At 41.1% G+C, this 14533-nt stretch overlaps 1 protein-coding gene across 3 annotated transcripts in view; it reads right to left on the bottom strand.

Annotated features, from left to right (window-relative positions):
- FCAR (Fc alpha receptor) overlaps nucleotides 1-9480 on the bottom strand; it is a 16627-nt gene extending 7147 nt beyond the window's left edge. For all 3 annotated transcript variants that reach the window (XR_002824896.1, XM_023736370.1, XM_023736371.1), the window contains exons 1-3: nucleotides 9413-9480; nucleotides 8625-8660; nucleotides 3191-3478 (exon numbers count right to left, since the gene is read on the bottom strand). Coding sequence is in view for 2 of the 3 variants with exons in the window: in XM_023736370.1 (XP_023592138.1) it covers nucleotides 3191-3478; nucleotides 8625-8660; nucleotides 9413-9446 (358 nt within the window). In the remaining variant the exon portion in view is untranslated. The remainder of the gene's footprint in view (nucleotides 1-3190; nucleotides 3479-8624; nucleotides 8661-9412) is intronic.
- Nucleotides 9481-14533: the final 5053 nt, after the last annotated feature.

The raw sequence follows: 14533 nt of genomic DNA, 5'->3' as shown, positions 1-14533 counted from the left end.
CAGACACTACTCACCAAGGTAGAATGTAGAGCATTGTCTTTATAAGCTGTGTCATGCCAATTGAGCTAGATGTTCCCCGAGACCATGGTCCCCGGGAAATGAAATCTTGATACATGCTACAACATGGACGAAGCTTGAAAATATCATGCTGTGTGAAATAGGTCAGTCACAAAATGACAAAAATTGTATGATTCCACTTATAAGAAATACCTAAAATAGAAAAGTATATACAGTCTTCACTAGTGGTTACTGAGAGTGAATAGGAGGGAGGGGAAAAGGGGACTTATTGCTTAGGTGTCTTAGTTATCTAGTATTGCTATAACAGAAATACCACAAGTGGATGGCTTTAACAAAGAGAAATTTATTCTCTCATAGTCTAGGAGGCTAGAAGTACAAATTCAGCCTGCTCCAGGGAAAGGCTTTGTCTTCCTATCAGTTCTGAAGGAAGGTTGTTGTCATCAATCTTCCCCTGGTCTAGCAGCTTTTCAGCACAGGGACCCCAGGTCCAAAGCATGCACTCTGCCCCTGGTGCTGTTTTCTTGGTAACGTGAGGTTCCTCTCCTCTCTGCTTAATTTTCTCTTTTATAGTTCCAAAGAGATTGACTCAAGATACAACCTAATCTTGTAGATTGAGTCCTGCCTTATTAACATAACTGCTCTAATCCTGCCTCATTAACATCATAGAGGGTAGGATTTACAACACATAGAATAACCACATCAGATCACAAAATGGTGGACAACCACACAATACTGGGAATCATGGCCTAGCCAAGTCAATACACATTTTTGGGGGACACAATTCAATTCCCAGCATTAGGGGGTACTGAGCTTCTGTTAAAGTGATGGGAAAATTGGGAAACAGATAATGGTGACGGTTGCACAACATGATCAACGCAATGTCACTGAATTGTGCATGTGAAGAATGTTGAAATTGCAGATGTTTTGTTTCATATATAATTACCACAATAAAAAAATTGAAGGCTGATTTCAAGGAGGTGAAACATAACTCCAACTTCTTAGATATGGGCTCTATATAGTGACTTCCTTCCAAAGCGTACAGTATGGAAAGGAGCAAGAGAAGAGTAACTTTACAGTGGAGAAACCTGACAAACACTGTTAGCCAGGTGATCAAGATCAACATCAACAGTGATGTCATGTTGAAAGTATGTACCCTAGCTAGGATGTGATGAAAATGTCATTTTGCCTTTGTGGTCTTCCTCACAATAACACATAACTCCTGTCCAATCATGAGAAAAACATCAGACAACTTCCAATAGTGAGGCATTTTTATGGGTTGAATTGTGTCCCCCCAGAATATGTGTTGGAATCTTAACCCCTATACCTGTGGATGTAATGTAATGTAATTACATTCCATAATGTAATCTAATGTAATGCAATCATCTTCTCATCATGTAATCTAATACAATGTAGTCAATTAATCAGTTGAGGCTGTACCAGTGTAGGGTGGATCCTAAACCTAATCGCTTACATTATATAAAGAGCAGCATAGACACAGAAAGACACACACACAGAAGACAGACAACATGTGAGAGTCATCTACAAGCAAAGAAATGCCAAGAGTCATCAGCAGACACTGGAAACTAGGAGAGAGTCTCACGGAAGGAAATGACATGGCTGAGACCTTGACATAGATTTTTAGCTTCCAGAAGTGTGAGAAAATAAATTTCTGTTTTTTGTTGTTGTTGCTATTTAAGGCCACACAATCGTGGTGTTTCTGTTAAAGCAGCAGTAGGAAGCTAAGACAAGCATCCTACAAAACCTCTGACCAGTCCTCCTCAAAACTGTCAAGATTATCAAAAACAAGGAAAGTCTAAGAAACTGCCACAGTCAAAACCAAACCAAACCCGTTGCCATTGAGTCGATTCCGATTCATAGCTATCCTATAGTCAAGAGGAACCTAAATAAACATGATCACTAAATGCCATGGGATCCTGGAACAGATAAAGAACACTAGGTAAAAATTAAGGAAATCTAAATATATATGGATTTTAGTTAATAATAAGGTATCAATATTCGGTTCATTAATTGTCACAAAAAGCCCTGGGTGGTGCAAATGGTTAAGCTCTCAAGCAGTAACTGAAAGGTTGGCAGTTTGAAAGCACCCAGAGGTGCCTCAGAAGAAAGACTTGGAGATCTGCTTCTGAAAAGTCACAGCCTTGAAATCCCTGTGGAGCAGTTCTACTCTGCACGCATGAGGGCGCCGTGATTCGGAATTGTATCTACGGCAACCAACAACAAAGCAATTACGACAAATAAATGATACTAGTGTAGGAGGGACCAGTCCCTGGAGAAGGACATCATGCTTAGTAGAGGTGTCATGGATTGAATTGTGTCCTCCCAAATTTCATGTGTGTATCAATTTGGCTGTGCCATGATTCCCAGTATTGTAAGATTGTGTACCATTTTGTAATCTGATGTGATTTCCTTATGTGTTGTAAACTTTATCACTATGATGTAATAAGATGGATTAGCAGCAGTTATAAGGATGAGCTTTACAAGATTGGATAGTGTCTTAAGCCAATCTCTTCTGAGATATAAAAGAGAGAAGTGAACAGAGACACATGCGAACCTCATACCACCAAGAAAGCAGTGCCTAGAGCAGAGTGCGTCCTTTCAGACCTGAGGTTCCTGCGCAGAGAAGCTGCCAGACCAAAGGAAGACTGATGACACGGACCTTCCTCCAGAGCCAACAGAGAAAGCGTTCCTGTGGAGCTGACACCCTAAAATTGGACCTGTAGCCTGCTGGACTGTGAGAGAATAAACTTCTCTTTGTTAAAGCCCTCCACTTGTGGTATGTCTGTTATAGCAGCACTAGATGACTAAGACAAGAGGGTATGTGAAAAAGAGGAAGACCCTTAGTGAGATGAATTGATGCAGTGGCTGCAACAACAGGCTCAAACGTAACAATGATTGTGAGGATGGTGCAGGACATGACATTGTTTAATTCTGTTGTACTTAGGGTCACTATGAGTTGGAATTGACTCCACGGCACCTAAGAACAACAACAATGCAAGAAGTCAACAATAAGGGAAACTGGGTGCCAGGTATCAGAGAACTTTCCGTACTATCTTCCTAATTTTTCTGTAAATCAAAAACTGTTCTCAAGAATAAAGCCTATTAAAATTTCTTTTAAAAAAATGAGGGCTGGAGATACTGGGTGTCTCCTTACCTGTCACCACCAAATCCAGGGTGTCATTGTGCCCTGACCAGCCTTTGTAGTCCTTATATCGGCAGCGGTAATGCCCTGCAGAGTTTGCATCCATGGAGCGAATGGTGAATTCAGCTGCCTCCTTCTGAAATCCCAATATTTCATCTACCTTCTGGTACTCAGAGTTTCTCAGAATCTCCAGGCGGTACAGGTATGACTCAGGAGTTCCCTTGCACAGGACCGTCACAGTCTCATTCCGGGGAACCACAGAACCTGGTATGGCAGATATGGTAGGAAAGGGGAGGTTCCCTGGAAGAGAAATGGAGCCCAGATTTAGTTGAGCTGACATGGAGAAATTATATGTGTGTGTGTGTGTTGTTGTGTGCTGTCAAGTTGATTCTGACTCATAGCTTATAGGACAGAGTAGAACTGTCCCATAGGGTTTCCAAAGGTTTAAACCGTTACATGAGCAGACCGCCACATCTTTCTCTGAGAAGCTGTTTGGTGGGTTTGAACCACTGACTTTTTGGTTAGTAGCCAAGCACTTAACCATAGTGCCACCAGGGCTTCTATATGTATATGTAGGAAAAAGCTTAAAACTGAGGGTTTTTTATGGCTTAGTAATATTCCGTTGTATGCATATACCATATTTTGTTTGGCGCCCTGGTGGCACAGTGGATAAGAGCTCGGCTGCTAACCAAAGGTCAGCAGTTCGAATCCACCAGCCACTCCGTGGAAACCTTATGGGGCAGTTTTACTCTCTCCTATAGGGTCGTTATGAGTTGGAATTGAATCATGGCAATGGGTTTTTGGTTTTTTGGTGGTTGTTAGTTGCCATCGAGTTGACTCTGATTTATAGCGACCTCAAGTACCACAGAACAAAATGTTGCCCTGTCCTGTGACATCTTCACAATTGCTGGTATGCTTGAGTCCATTGTTGGGGCCATTGTGTATTTTGCGTGCCTTCCATCCTAGGGGGCTCATCTTCCAGCACTATATTAGACAGCGTTCTGTTGTGATCCATAGAGTTTTCATTGGCTAATTTTTGAAAGTAGATTGCCAAGCCTTCTTCCTAGTATGTCTTAGTCTGGAAGCTCTGCTGACACCTATCCACCATGGGTGACTATGCTGGTGTTTGAAATACCGATGGCAGAGCTTCCAGCATCACAGCAACACACAAGCCGCCACAGTATGACAATCTGACAGATGGGTAGAAATACGCATAACATAAAATTAGTCATTTTAAAGTGGCATTAAATGCATACACAATGTGGTGCAGCCATCACCTCTATCTAGTTCTGGAATTTCTTCATTACCCGCAAAGGAAACCACATACTTGTTAAGTAATTACTCCCCATTCCCCCTCCCCCACAGCCCCTGGTAACCATTAATCTGCCATGAGGTTTGCTGGGTGTTTTGTTTTTGTGGCAATCTTTATCAACATCCAGTTCTGCATGAGTGTGTGTGTGAGTGTGTGTGTGCGTGTGTATGTGAGTGTGTATGACTGTATGTGTGAGTGTGTGTGAAGGCTCCACAAGGTTGGAATTGGTGGATAGGGAAAGATGGGAGGAGACACTTAAAATGAGGGCACTTGGAGACTTAGATGGTTAATGCTCTGGGCTGCTAACCAAAAGGTTGGAAGTTCAAGTCCACCCAGAGGCACCTTGAAAGAAAGTCCTGGCGATCTACTGTTAAAAAATCAGCCATTGAAGACCCTATGGAAACGAAACAACCAGAACAGAAATAATGAGAATATTTATGCATTGTGAAGAATGTAACCAATGTCACCGAACAATTTTGTAGAAATTATTGAATGGAAACCTAAATTGCTGTGTAAATCTTCCCTGAAAACACATTAAAATGTGATTAAAAAAGAAAGAAAAGAAAATCCTATGGAGCACAGTTCTACTCTGACGCACATGGGGTCGTCATGGGTCGGAGCTGACTCCACGGCAACAATTTTTTGGTTTTTTTGTGGGTGGAGTAGGGGGTGACTTAGAGAAACCATGTCAACTGATCAAGACCACAGAATTGCAGAGCGGCCAAGCCTGATTTGGAGACTAGGACAATTTCACTCCAGATTCTGAGCCCTTTGCCCTGCAGGTGGGGCAAGCTCTCTGTCCTGAAATGGTCAGAGTACGCAGTGTGAGGGACAACTCACAAGAATGTCTTATAAACATGGTAATTAGTTCCGTGAGCTAGAGCCAGAAGGCTAGGGCCTAGGAACTGGATGCCTTCATAAATGAGCTTTGGGACAGAGAACTTGGAAAGGTTTGGGGGCAAGAAGGTGCTGGTTAGCTTCCTGCTCCCAGTTCATTCATGCTGAATGGCCTTGAGCAAGTGGTTTTGTATTATAAAGACTTCTGTTCTCAGTGTAGGATTCCTGGGTGGTGGAAAAGGTTAATGCACTTGGCTGCTAGCCAAAAGATTGGTGGCTCAAGTCCACTCAGAAGCACCTCAGAAGAAAGGCCTGGTGATCTACTTCCAAAAAATCAGCCATTGAAAATCCTGTGGAGCTCAGCTCCACTCTAACACACATGGATCTGCATGAGTCAGAATAGGCTTGCAGGCAACTGGCTGGTCCTCAGCTTTAATCCTGATACAGAAATTGACCAGTGGGGGTCAAGGCACTTAAAATGGGCAGGTTCTGTTCACACAGGTTTATCTTCTCTGCTTTGCCACTGTGTTTTCAGTATTTATTTTAGACGTGTTATCAATGTGTTCAACTGTAGCTCTGTCTCTGTAGAGGGGGATAATAGGCGGCTTGCCCCTTCTCACCAGGACTGTTGTCAACCAAGACAAACCTGATAATAGGTGGCTGCGAAAGGTGTTGGCTGTGCCCTCTGAATCTTAATTATATTCCATGTGTTCAATATCATCCACTCACCAATACATCTGTGCATCTCTTATTCCACAACATATAGAGAGATGCTTACATAACTCCAGGCACTTTGCTAATCATTAGCACTACAGATAGTCCCCTATTTATGATGTATTCAAGTTACGATGAACTGCACTTATGACCATCTGTTTGTTTTCTGTACATCTTATCATGAGTAATATGTACTACATACAATGTTGCAGCGGGTAATTTACCAGTGTTATCATTCTCAGATGTTCACTCGAAGATGTTCAATGCTATGATTTATAAAGTACTGATTAAAAAAAGGTGGTAATAATGAAAAAGGAAGAAAAAAGAGGTATTCAACTTATGTCAGAATCAACTTAAGATAGAGTCGTCAGAATGGAACACCGCCGTAAATCGACGTACAAGAATGACTTAATTTGGTGGGTCTCAACAAAGGGAAAGCTTGTGTCTCAGGAGGGACAATTTGGCAATGTCTGGAGTCATTTTTGGTTGTCACGACTCGGGTGAGATGTACTATTGCCATCTAGTAGGCAGAGGCCAAGGGTACTGCTCAACATCCCACAATGCCAAGACAATTCCCCACGACAAGTAATTAACCCACCCACTGCCATTGAGTCCGTTCTGACTTCATAGCAACCCTATAAGACAGAGTTGAACTGCCCCATAGACTCTCCTAGGCTGTAATATCTATCTACGGAAGCTGACGGCCACATCTTTCTCCTGCAGAGTGGCTGGTAGGTTCAAATAGCCAACCTTTCAGTTAGCAGCCAAGCGCTTAACCACTGTACCACCAAGTCTCCTTCAGCAAAGAATTACCTTGTACAAAACATCAATAATGCTGAGATTGAGAAATCCTGACCTATCCAGACCTGGTTAATGCCTTCAAGGAATCAATGATGTAGGAAAGTCAGATATTAATTATTAACTAAAAATACAAACCAAAACCAAAACAAAAACAGTTGCCATCATGTTGATTCCCACTCATGGTGACCCCAAGTGTGTCAGAGTAGAACTGTGCTCCATAGCATTTTCAATGGCTGATTTTTCAGAAGGATTGCAATGCCTTTCTTCTGAGACTCTGGGTGGACTCTAACTGCCAACCTTTCAGTTAGTAGCCTAGCACTTTATTGTTTATGCCATCCAGGGACTCACTGTCTCTCTGTAGATAGATACATAGACAGATAGACAGATAGTTAGATAGATACATAAATAGATATTGATATAGTCTTTTACTGGTTCTGTTTCTTTGGAGAACTCTGGCACGTACAGTGGGTTTATCTGAAGATCAACAATTAAAAGTTTTAAGAGGAAGATAACATATTTGTATTTTAAAAACGCAAATAATCCAGACTGCCATTTAGAAGGAGCTGGATAAATGGATGGACATGTAGTTCACACCTATTAGGAGGCCAAATAGTAGCTGGGGTAAAAGAATATATAGTAGTACCTTGGAATTAGGCAGTGTCCCTTCAAATAAAGTGGAATGAACAGACTTGGGAGAGTTAGAATGTGAATACAAGTCGACTGGACACAGTGGCATCACTAGGATTGGTTGTCACCCAGTGTGGTGTCACCCTCCCCCAAGGACCTCCTTCCATACTGGACATTACAGAATCCTTAGTCATGTTTATTATCAATATTAATCATAAAACAATATGTGATAAACATAGTTGTAAATTGTTTAAATGTAATATTTCTTAGATTATATGAATACTAACAACAAAATTGTTCTGTAAAATCTTTCTACATTGAATTACAACATTATTAGTTACAACATTATTAGAAACTGAGCAGAAGCCTTTTTGGTTTTTCTCCATCTTGTCTTTTAATTACTACTTCATTCTCAAAAAGTTATTGATATAGGTTCACAGATACTACTTACCACAATATTGTAGCTAAAACACCAGAAAATTTGACAAAATCAGCCACTATAAAAACACCGGCAGCAACAGAAACAAGTGTGGGCAAAACCACGTGATCTGAAGCATCACTGTAATTGGGTAATAATGACAGCTCTGGCCAGAGTGCATCAGAAGGTTCAAAAAGTAAATTAGCATAGAGTTTTAGCTTTGCAAGTATATTGACACATGGAGGCTGGGCTTATGAAAAATGTTTTTTGTTGTTATAACTAACTACAGGAATATTTTTATAAAAAATAATAAATTTCTGCTGAAACCCTGCACAAAATTTTATATACAGTCACTTTGGTGTCACCCCCTGACAGTGTCACTCGGTGCAGTCTGCATGTCCCGCATTCCCCTAGCGACGCCACTGATTCGACACAGGGCAGGATATTGGGCAATCAGAGATAACTCCTGACTTTCTCACTCCTGCAGTTGTGACATTCAGTAAAACAGAGATCTCTGATCAAACAGCCTAACGAGGACAAAGGTTGTAAATTCAGGTCTGAGTTCGAGAGGTCTAGGGATACCAAAGTGAGACGGAAATTTTCCAAGGAGAACATAGTGGAAACAGCTAGACTGAAGAATAAAATCAGAATTCATTTGGACTTTAGAGATCTCTCAGGCCCTGCTAACCCAGAGTTGAGTGCATAAGGCATCTTGGGGAGATTTACGGAACACTTACATTTCTGTCCCTGAATCCTCTGCCCCAGACAGAGCACTGGAAGAGAGAGAAATTAATGAAAAATTAATTCTCTTGTTTCTAATCTCTATCACAAACCACCCCAAATAAGGACATGTTATTGTTAGTTGCCATTCATTTGATTCATACTCATGGTAACCCCAAGTGTGCAGAGTACAACTGCTCCACGGGCTTTTCAAGGCTGTGGCCTTTTGGAAGCAGATCATTTATCTTCCAAGGTGCCTCTGACTGGGTTCAGACTGCCAATCTTTCAGCTAGAGGTAGAGCTTAACAGTTCATTGCACCACCAGGGACTCCATAACAACAGTGACACACAGGTTAAAAGAATTATCTTCTTCCACAATAAATTCTTCTTTGTCTAATCTTATCACAAACCACTCCAAATAATGACATACATACAGGGTAAAAACTATTTTTTCTTTGACAACAAACACAACTTTTGAAGGTCATCCTTTGGCTTCATTTTCCAGTAAGATACCAGCCCTTAAGACTCTCCTCTGTAGGAACTCTGGACCGAGCATGAATCTCCAGACATTTTACCATAGACTAAATACAGACAACCGAACCCCGAAAGCTAGCTTGATCTTGGGAAGAGGCAGAGGTACAGATATCTGCGCCAGTCGTTTCTCCACTGAGGAAATCAGAATCTCCTTGGCAACCACTGAAAGCACTGAGTCCTCCTGTTAAGAGAGACCCTGACTAGTCTAGGTTTCCCCCATCTCCTCCTCTAATCCACTTTCATTTCAATCCACCTTAGCTACAGGACTCACCAAGGCAGAGAAGGTTGGTGCCTTTGGGGACCATGATGCAGACACAGCATTTGTTGGTGCATATTTGGGGTAGGACTGTCCCTAACAACACAGTAAGATCCACAGGAAGTGTGAGATCAGAGCCTCTCATCAGATTTCTACATCTATTGCCCCAGAGGAAAGAGGAACAGTTCCTTCCTAAAGAACTTAGTTCCGGACTGCTCCCGAGTGGGGTCTACAAGATCTGTGTTCCTGTTCGTGTTTCAACCAGAATTGAGTGTTTTCCTCAAACCAGTGTCTAATGGGGATCAAATTTTCACCTTTGGATGAGATCCTACACCCAAATGGAGGGCCTGGGACATAATACAAGGAGGATGCCATACAGAGATTTTCTTCCTGGTACCATTAGTCAAAAGTCATGTGTCCTTGCTTGTTCTTGACCCCAGTATCCTCTCTTGGCTTCATGGATGATTGTATTCAGTTGGATTAGATCAAGCAGGCAGTATGCTGTTATACTGGAGGCTCTCTCAATGCCAGAATGTAGGGGAATTTTCTCGGGAGTTATTTAATATCTCTAAAGAAAGAACCTCCAAGTTTTCTTTTGGTTGTAGACTCCTGGCTATCACTAGTTCTTCAAGTATGATGGGAAAGTTAAATATTTTTGATCAAACTTTTAACTCACCACGTCATTTTCATTGTAATACACTATTCCTGCCTTCCAACACACTAAGTATTTTGAATTCCTGAGCCTCTCTTTTCTTTTGGAAGGTAAGTCAGCTCCTACATTTTGTGCAAATTTAAGGTATACCTTCTTTCACTGTATTTCTTCAATTTCCACATATATATTTACTTTCAGTCATCTGGAAATTCAGATATGTAGACCGCATAAAATTAATCACATTGTAATTTTCTTTTTTGTGGTTCATATTTATTTATTCATTTGTCGTCGTTGGAATGGAGGGTGGGTGTTGTTATGAATTAGATTATGTCTCCCAAAAGATATGTTGAAGTCCTAACGCCTGATATTTATGAATGTGTCTTCTTTGGAAATAAGCTCTTTGAAGATGTGTCAGTTAAGTTAACATGAATACATACCAGAGTCAGGCTGGCCCTAATTCGATATGAGTGGGGTCCTTATGAAAGAGAAGAGACGCAGAGACACACACAGAGAGAAGATGGCCAAGTGAAGACAGAGGCAGAGATGGAGTTATATTGCAGCTGCAAGCCAAGGAACACCTGGGGCTACCAGAAGCTGGGAGAGGCGAGAAAGGATCATCCCCCGGAGTCTTTGGAGAGAGATAGCCCTGCTGATACCCTATACTCAGACTGCTAGCCTCCAGAACTGTAAGAGAATAAATTTCTGTCATTTTAAGGCGTCCATTTTGTGGCAGTTTGTTATGGTAGTCTTAGGAAACTAATACAGGTGAAGAAAGAAAAAAAATGACTGCGCTTTTAGTTGGGTATTTAAAATGACTAGAGGAGTGTTGGAAAATTCCTGGATTATAGAGGTAGAGTTACCCGACTAAAAATATTGTCTTTACTGCTTAAAAGTGATGTGGTTTTCTAGGGGAAAGGACTATTTACCAACCAACTGGATTTCAGGAACCTGCCTGGGTCACAGCTACTAACAAGTAAGCACACATTGTGTTAGCCGATTACAACCTTTGTGGTAATCTTTTGTTCCCCCTTTTTTGGAACAGCAATGGTAAAGTCGCCGAGACTTTTTCCCACATATAATGTATTTTGAAGAGTTCATGCTCTTTTCTGTCAACCACAGAAAGACAGAGATCCTCAATGAGATGAAATGGCACAGTGGCTGCAACATTGGGCTCAAACACAGCAACGATCATGAGGATGGTGCAGGACTAGGCACCATTTTGTTCTGTTATACATAAGGTCGTCATGAGTCAGAGTAAACTCGATGGCACTTAACAACAGCATATTGTTTTCTCTCTCTTTTGAACATATTTTGATTTCAATTTCATTAGATTCTGTCCTCTCCTGAGGCCAGATAAATAATGGTGAAATCTTAATTTGTGGCCTGCACTTAGGGATATCAACATTTTTCTTAGACCTCCAGGCTCAACCCCAAATTCTAGCTTAGGGGTCAGCAAACTTTTTCTGTTAAGGGCCAGATAGTAAATATTTTAGACTTTGTGGGCCATAGAGACTCTGTCTTAACTACTCAACTCAGTCATTTTAGTGTAAAAGCAGCCATAGACAATATGTAAATGAATGAGCATGGCTGTATTCCGATAAACGATGGATGGCGGGCCAGATTTTACCTGCAGGCTATAGATTGCTGACCCCATCCTCTACAGCCCATCTTATCAGACTTATTTACATAATATTTATTACTTACTTATTATTATTTATATAATGAGGCGATATTTTGATGTTCTTTGCTGTGTCTTTGAATTAACACATTGGATAGGGATGTGTTAATGGAGAGAAGTGGTTGTAGTCTTAGTAAGAGTCAGGTATTCATGTGGGCTGACTTCAAAAAGGAAAAAGTTGCTGTGGAGTTGATTCTGACTCACAGCGACCCCTGTATATCAGAGTAGAGCTGCGCTTCATAGGGTTTTCAATGGCCGTGATCTTTTGAGTTAGCTGTCTAGGCCTTTCTTCCGAGGCACCTCTGTGTGGATTTGAACAGCTAACCTTTTGGTTGGTAGTCAAGCGTTTAACCGTTTGCACCATTCAGGGCCAGCTGGACTGACTTTAGCTCCATCTTTACACCATCAGAGATTCTTCTATCATCTCTGATGTTTCTTAATCCAACAAAGGGAAAAATGACTATGAGGTCTTGGACAAGTAGTTTCCCCTTGCAATTTCCTTATATAAACTGTATTATTTTGAGAACTATTCCTAAGTGTTCTAGTTTTTTTTTTTAAACCCATGTAATTCTTAGAATGTCTTCCTAAATCAACAAGTGGAAGACTTTATGTCTTAGTAAAATATTTCCACTACCAATTTGCAAAAGAGTATCTTCTCCCATATATTTTATAGACATTATTTCAATACCATTTTGAATCTATTACTGATGATACTACTTCACCTTTTTTTTACTAATATTGATGCCTTTTTTTTCTCAATATTAGAATATTTAATGGATGTTTATTTTTTTAAGTATTTCACCTGACTAGTTTCTATTAATTTTTCCTGAGTGTCTTAGTTACCCACTGCTGCTATAATACAAATACCACAAGTGGGTGGCTTTAAAGAACAGAAACTTGTTTTATCACAGTTCTGAAGGCAAGAAGTCCAAATCAGGGTCTCAGCTATGTTGATTTCTTCCTTGTTGGTGGCCCTGGGCATTCCTTGGCTTGTAGATGATCCTCATATGGTGTACCTCTTCCCCCGTGTGTATATTTCTGTGTCTATTCAGAAGTGATTAGGTTTAAGATCCACCCTACACTGGTATGATCTCATTAACATAACAAAAGAAAACCCCTTTTTGTAAACAGGGTCATATTTACAGGTACAGGGGTTAGGATTTCAACATATATTTTTTGGAGACACACTTCAATCCATAACGTTGAAGTATAATAAAAATTTCCAGGAGAGTCATATAGGTCTTCCTGTATTTCATCTAAATTATTTTTTTCCCTTATCTACGTTTTTTTAATGGCTACATTTGTGTTGTTTTTGTTGTTAGTTTCCAAGGGGGCAATTCCAATACATGGCGATTCCCCATATGTGCAGAGTAGAACTGTGCTTCGTAGAGTTTTCAATGCTGTGACCCTTTCTAAACAGATTGTCAGGCCTGTCTTCCAAGGTGCCTTTGGGTGGGTTCAAATCATCAAGCTTTTGGCTAGTAATCCAGTGTGTAACTGTTTTCGCCACCCAGTGACTCCTTACATTTGTGTAGCAATGCTTATTCACATGTTGGCTCTGTTTCTAGAATAAGCTTGTCCTTTGTAATTAAGGTTCTGTAGTGTAATAAGGGAGGCTGTCTTAGTTATCTTGTGCTGCTATAACAGAAATACCACAAGTGGATAGCTTTAACCAACAGAAATTTATTTTCTCACAGTTTAAGAGGCTAGAAGTCTGAATTCAGGGTGCCGGCTCTAAGGGAAGGCTTTCTCTCTGTCTGTTCTGGAGGCAGTTCCTTGTTTCTTCACCTTCTGCTTCCTGGTTCCTTGGAGATCTCCATGTGTCTGGACATCTCTCTTCCCCCATCTCGGCTTGCTCCCTTGCTTGTTTAATCTCTTTCATATCTCAAAGATAAACCCTACGCTAGTCCTGCCTCATTAGCATAACGAAGACAACCCATCCCCAAATGGGATTATAACCACAGGCATAGAAGTTAGGATTTACAACACATATTTTTGGGGGACATAATTAAACCATAATAGAAGGCTTTGCTCCAAGAAGGAGGACGGGAAGCTGCAGTGTCCCCCACTGACCTCAGAAATGCAGAAGGCGAGTGGCCAGTGAGGATCATAAGCTGAAGAGTGCACTCCACCTTAGAGTAAGCATGGCATATCTCCCTGGAAACATAGTTGAAACTTATAGTTTGGAGAAATGTTGAATGATGCTTTTCTTGGTAGATTCTAATATATAAAATATGGTAAAGAATAAGTGGCATCATGACTTAATATGTGGGGGGTGTGTGTGTGTGTTTGTGTGTGTATGTGTGTTTGTAACCTTCTAATAAAACAAGGCTTTGTCATTGTGAAAAATGAGCCTGTCTCACGATATGCCACATGTTCCGGGGGGCCCAAATACATTGACTGGCTGGTTCTGTTAAGACGGTGACAAGTTATACCCTAGATTATTGTTGCTAGTTGGCGTCAAGTCAGTTCTGACTCAAGGTGACCCTACTTGTGCAGAGTAGAACTGCTCCATAGGGCTTTCAAGGCTGTGACCTTTCAGAAGTGGATCACCAGGGCTGTCTCCCGAGGCGCCTCTGGGTGAGTTTGAACCACTAACCTTTTGGCTAGTAGTCGAGTACTTAACCGTTTGTGCCACCAGGGACTTGGTATTCCCTAGACTAGAGTCTCTCAACCTTAGTGCTATTGACATTTAGAACCAGATAATGATTCTCTGGGTGAGGGGAGGGCTGTCCTGTGCACTGTAGAATGTTTAGCAGCATCGCTAGCCTCTACCCTTAGATGTCAGTAGCCACTTTCCCCAGCA

Source organism: Trichechus manatus, unplaced genomic scaffold (assembly GCF_000243295.1).
Source record: "Trichechus manatus latirostris isolate Lorelei unplaced genomic scaffold, TriManLat1.0 scaffold00087, whole genome shotgun sequence".
In the NCBI taxonomy this organism is placed as follows: domain Eukaryota; kingdom Metazoa; phylum Chordata; class Mammalia; order Sirenia; family Trichechidae; genus Trichechus; species Trichechus manatus.
This window is presented reverse-complemented; position numbering and strand designations above follow the sequence as displayed.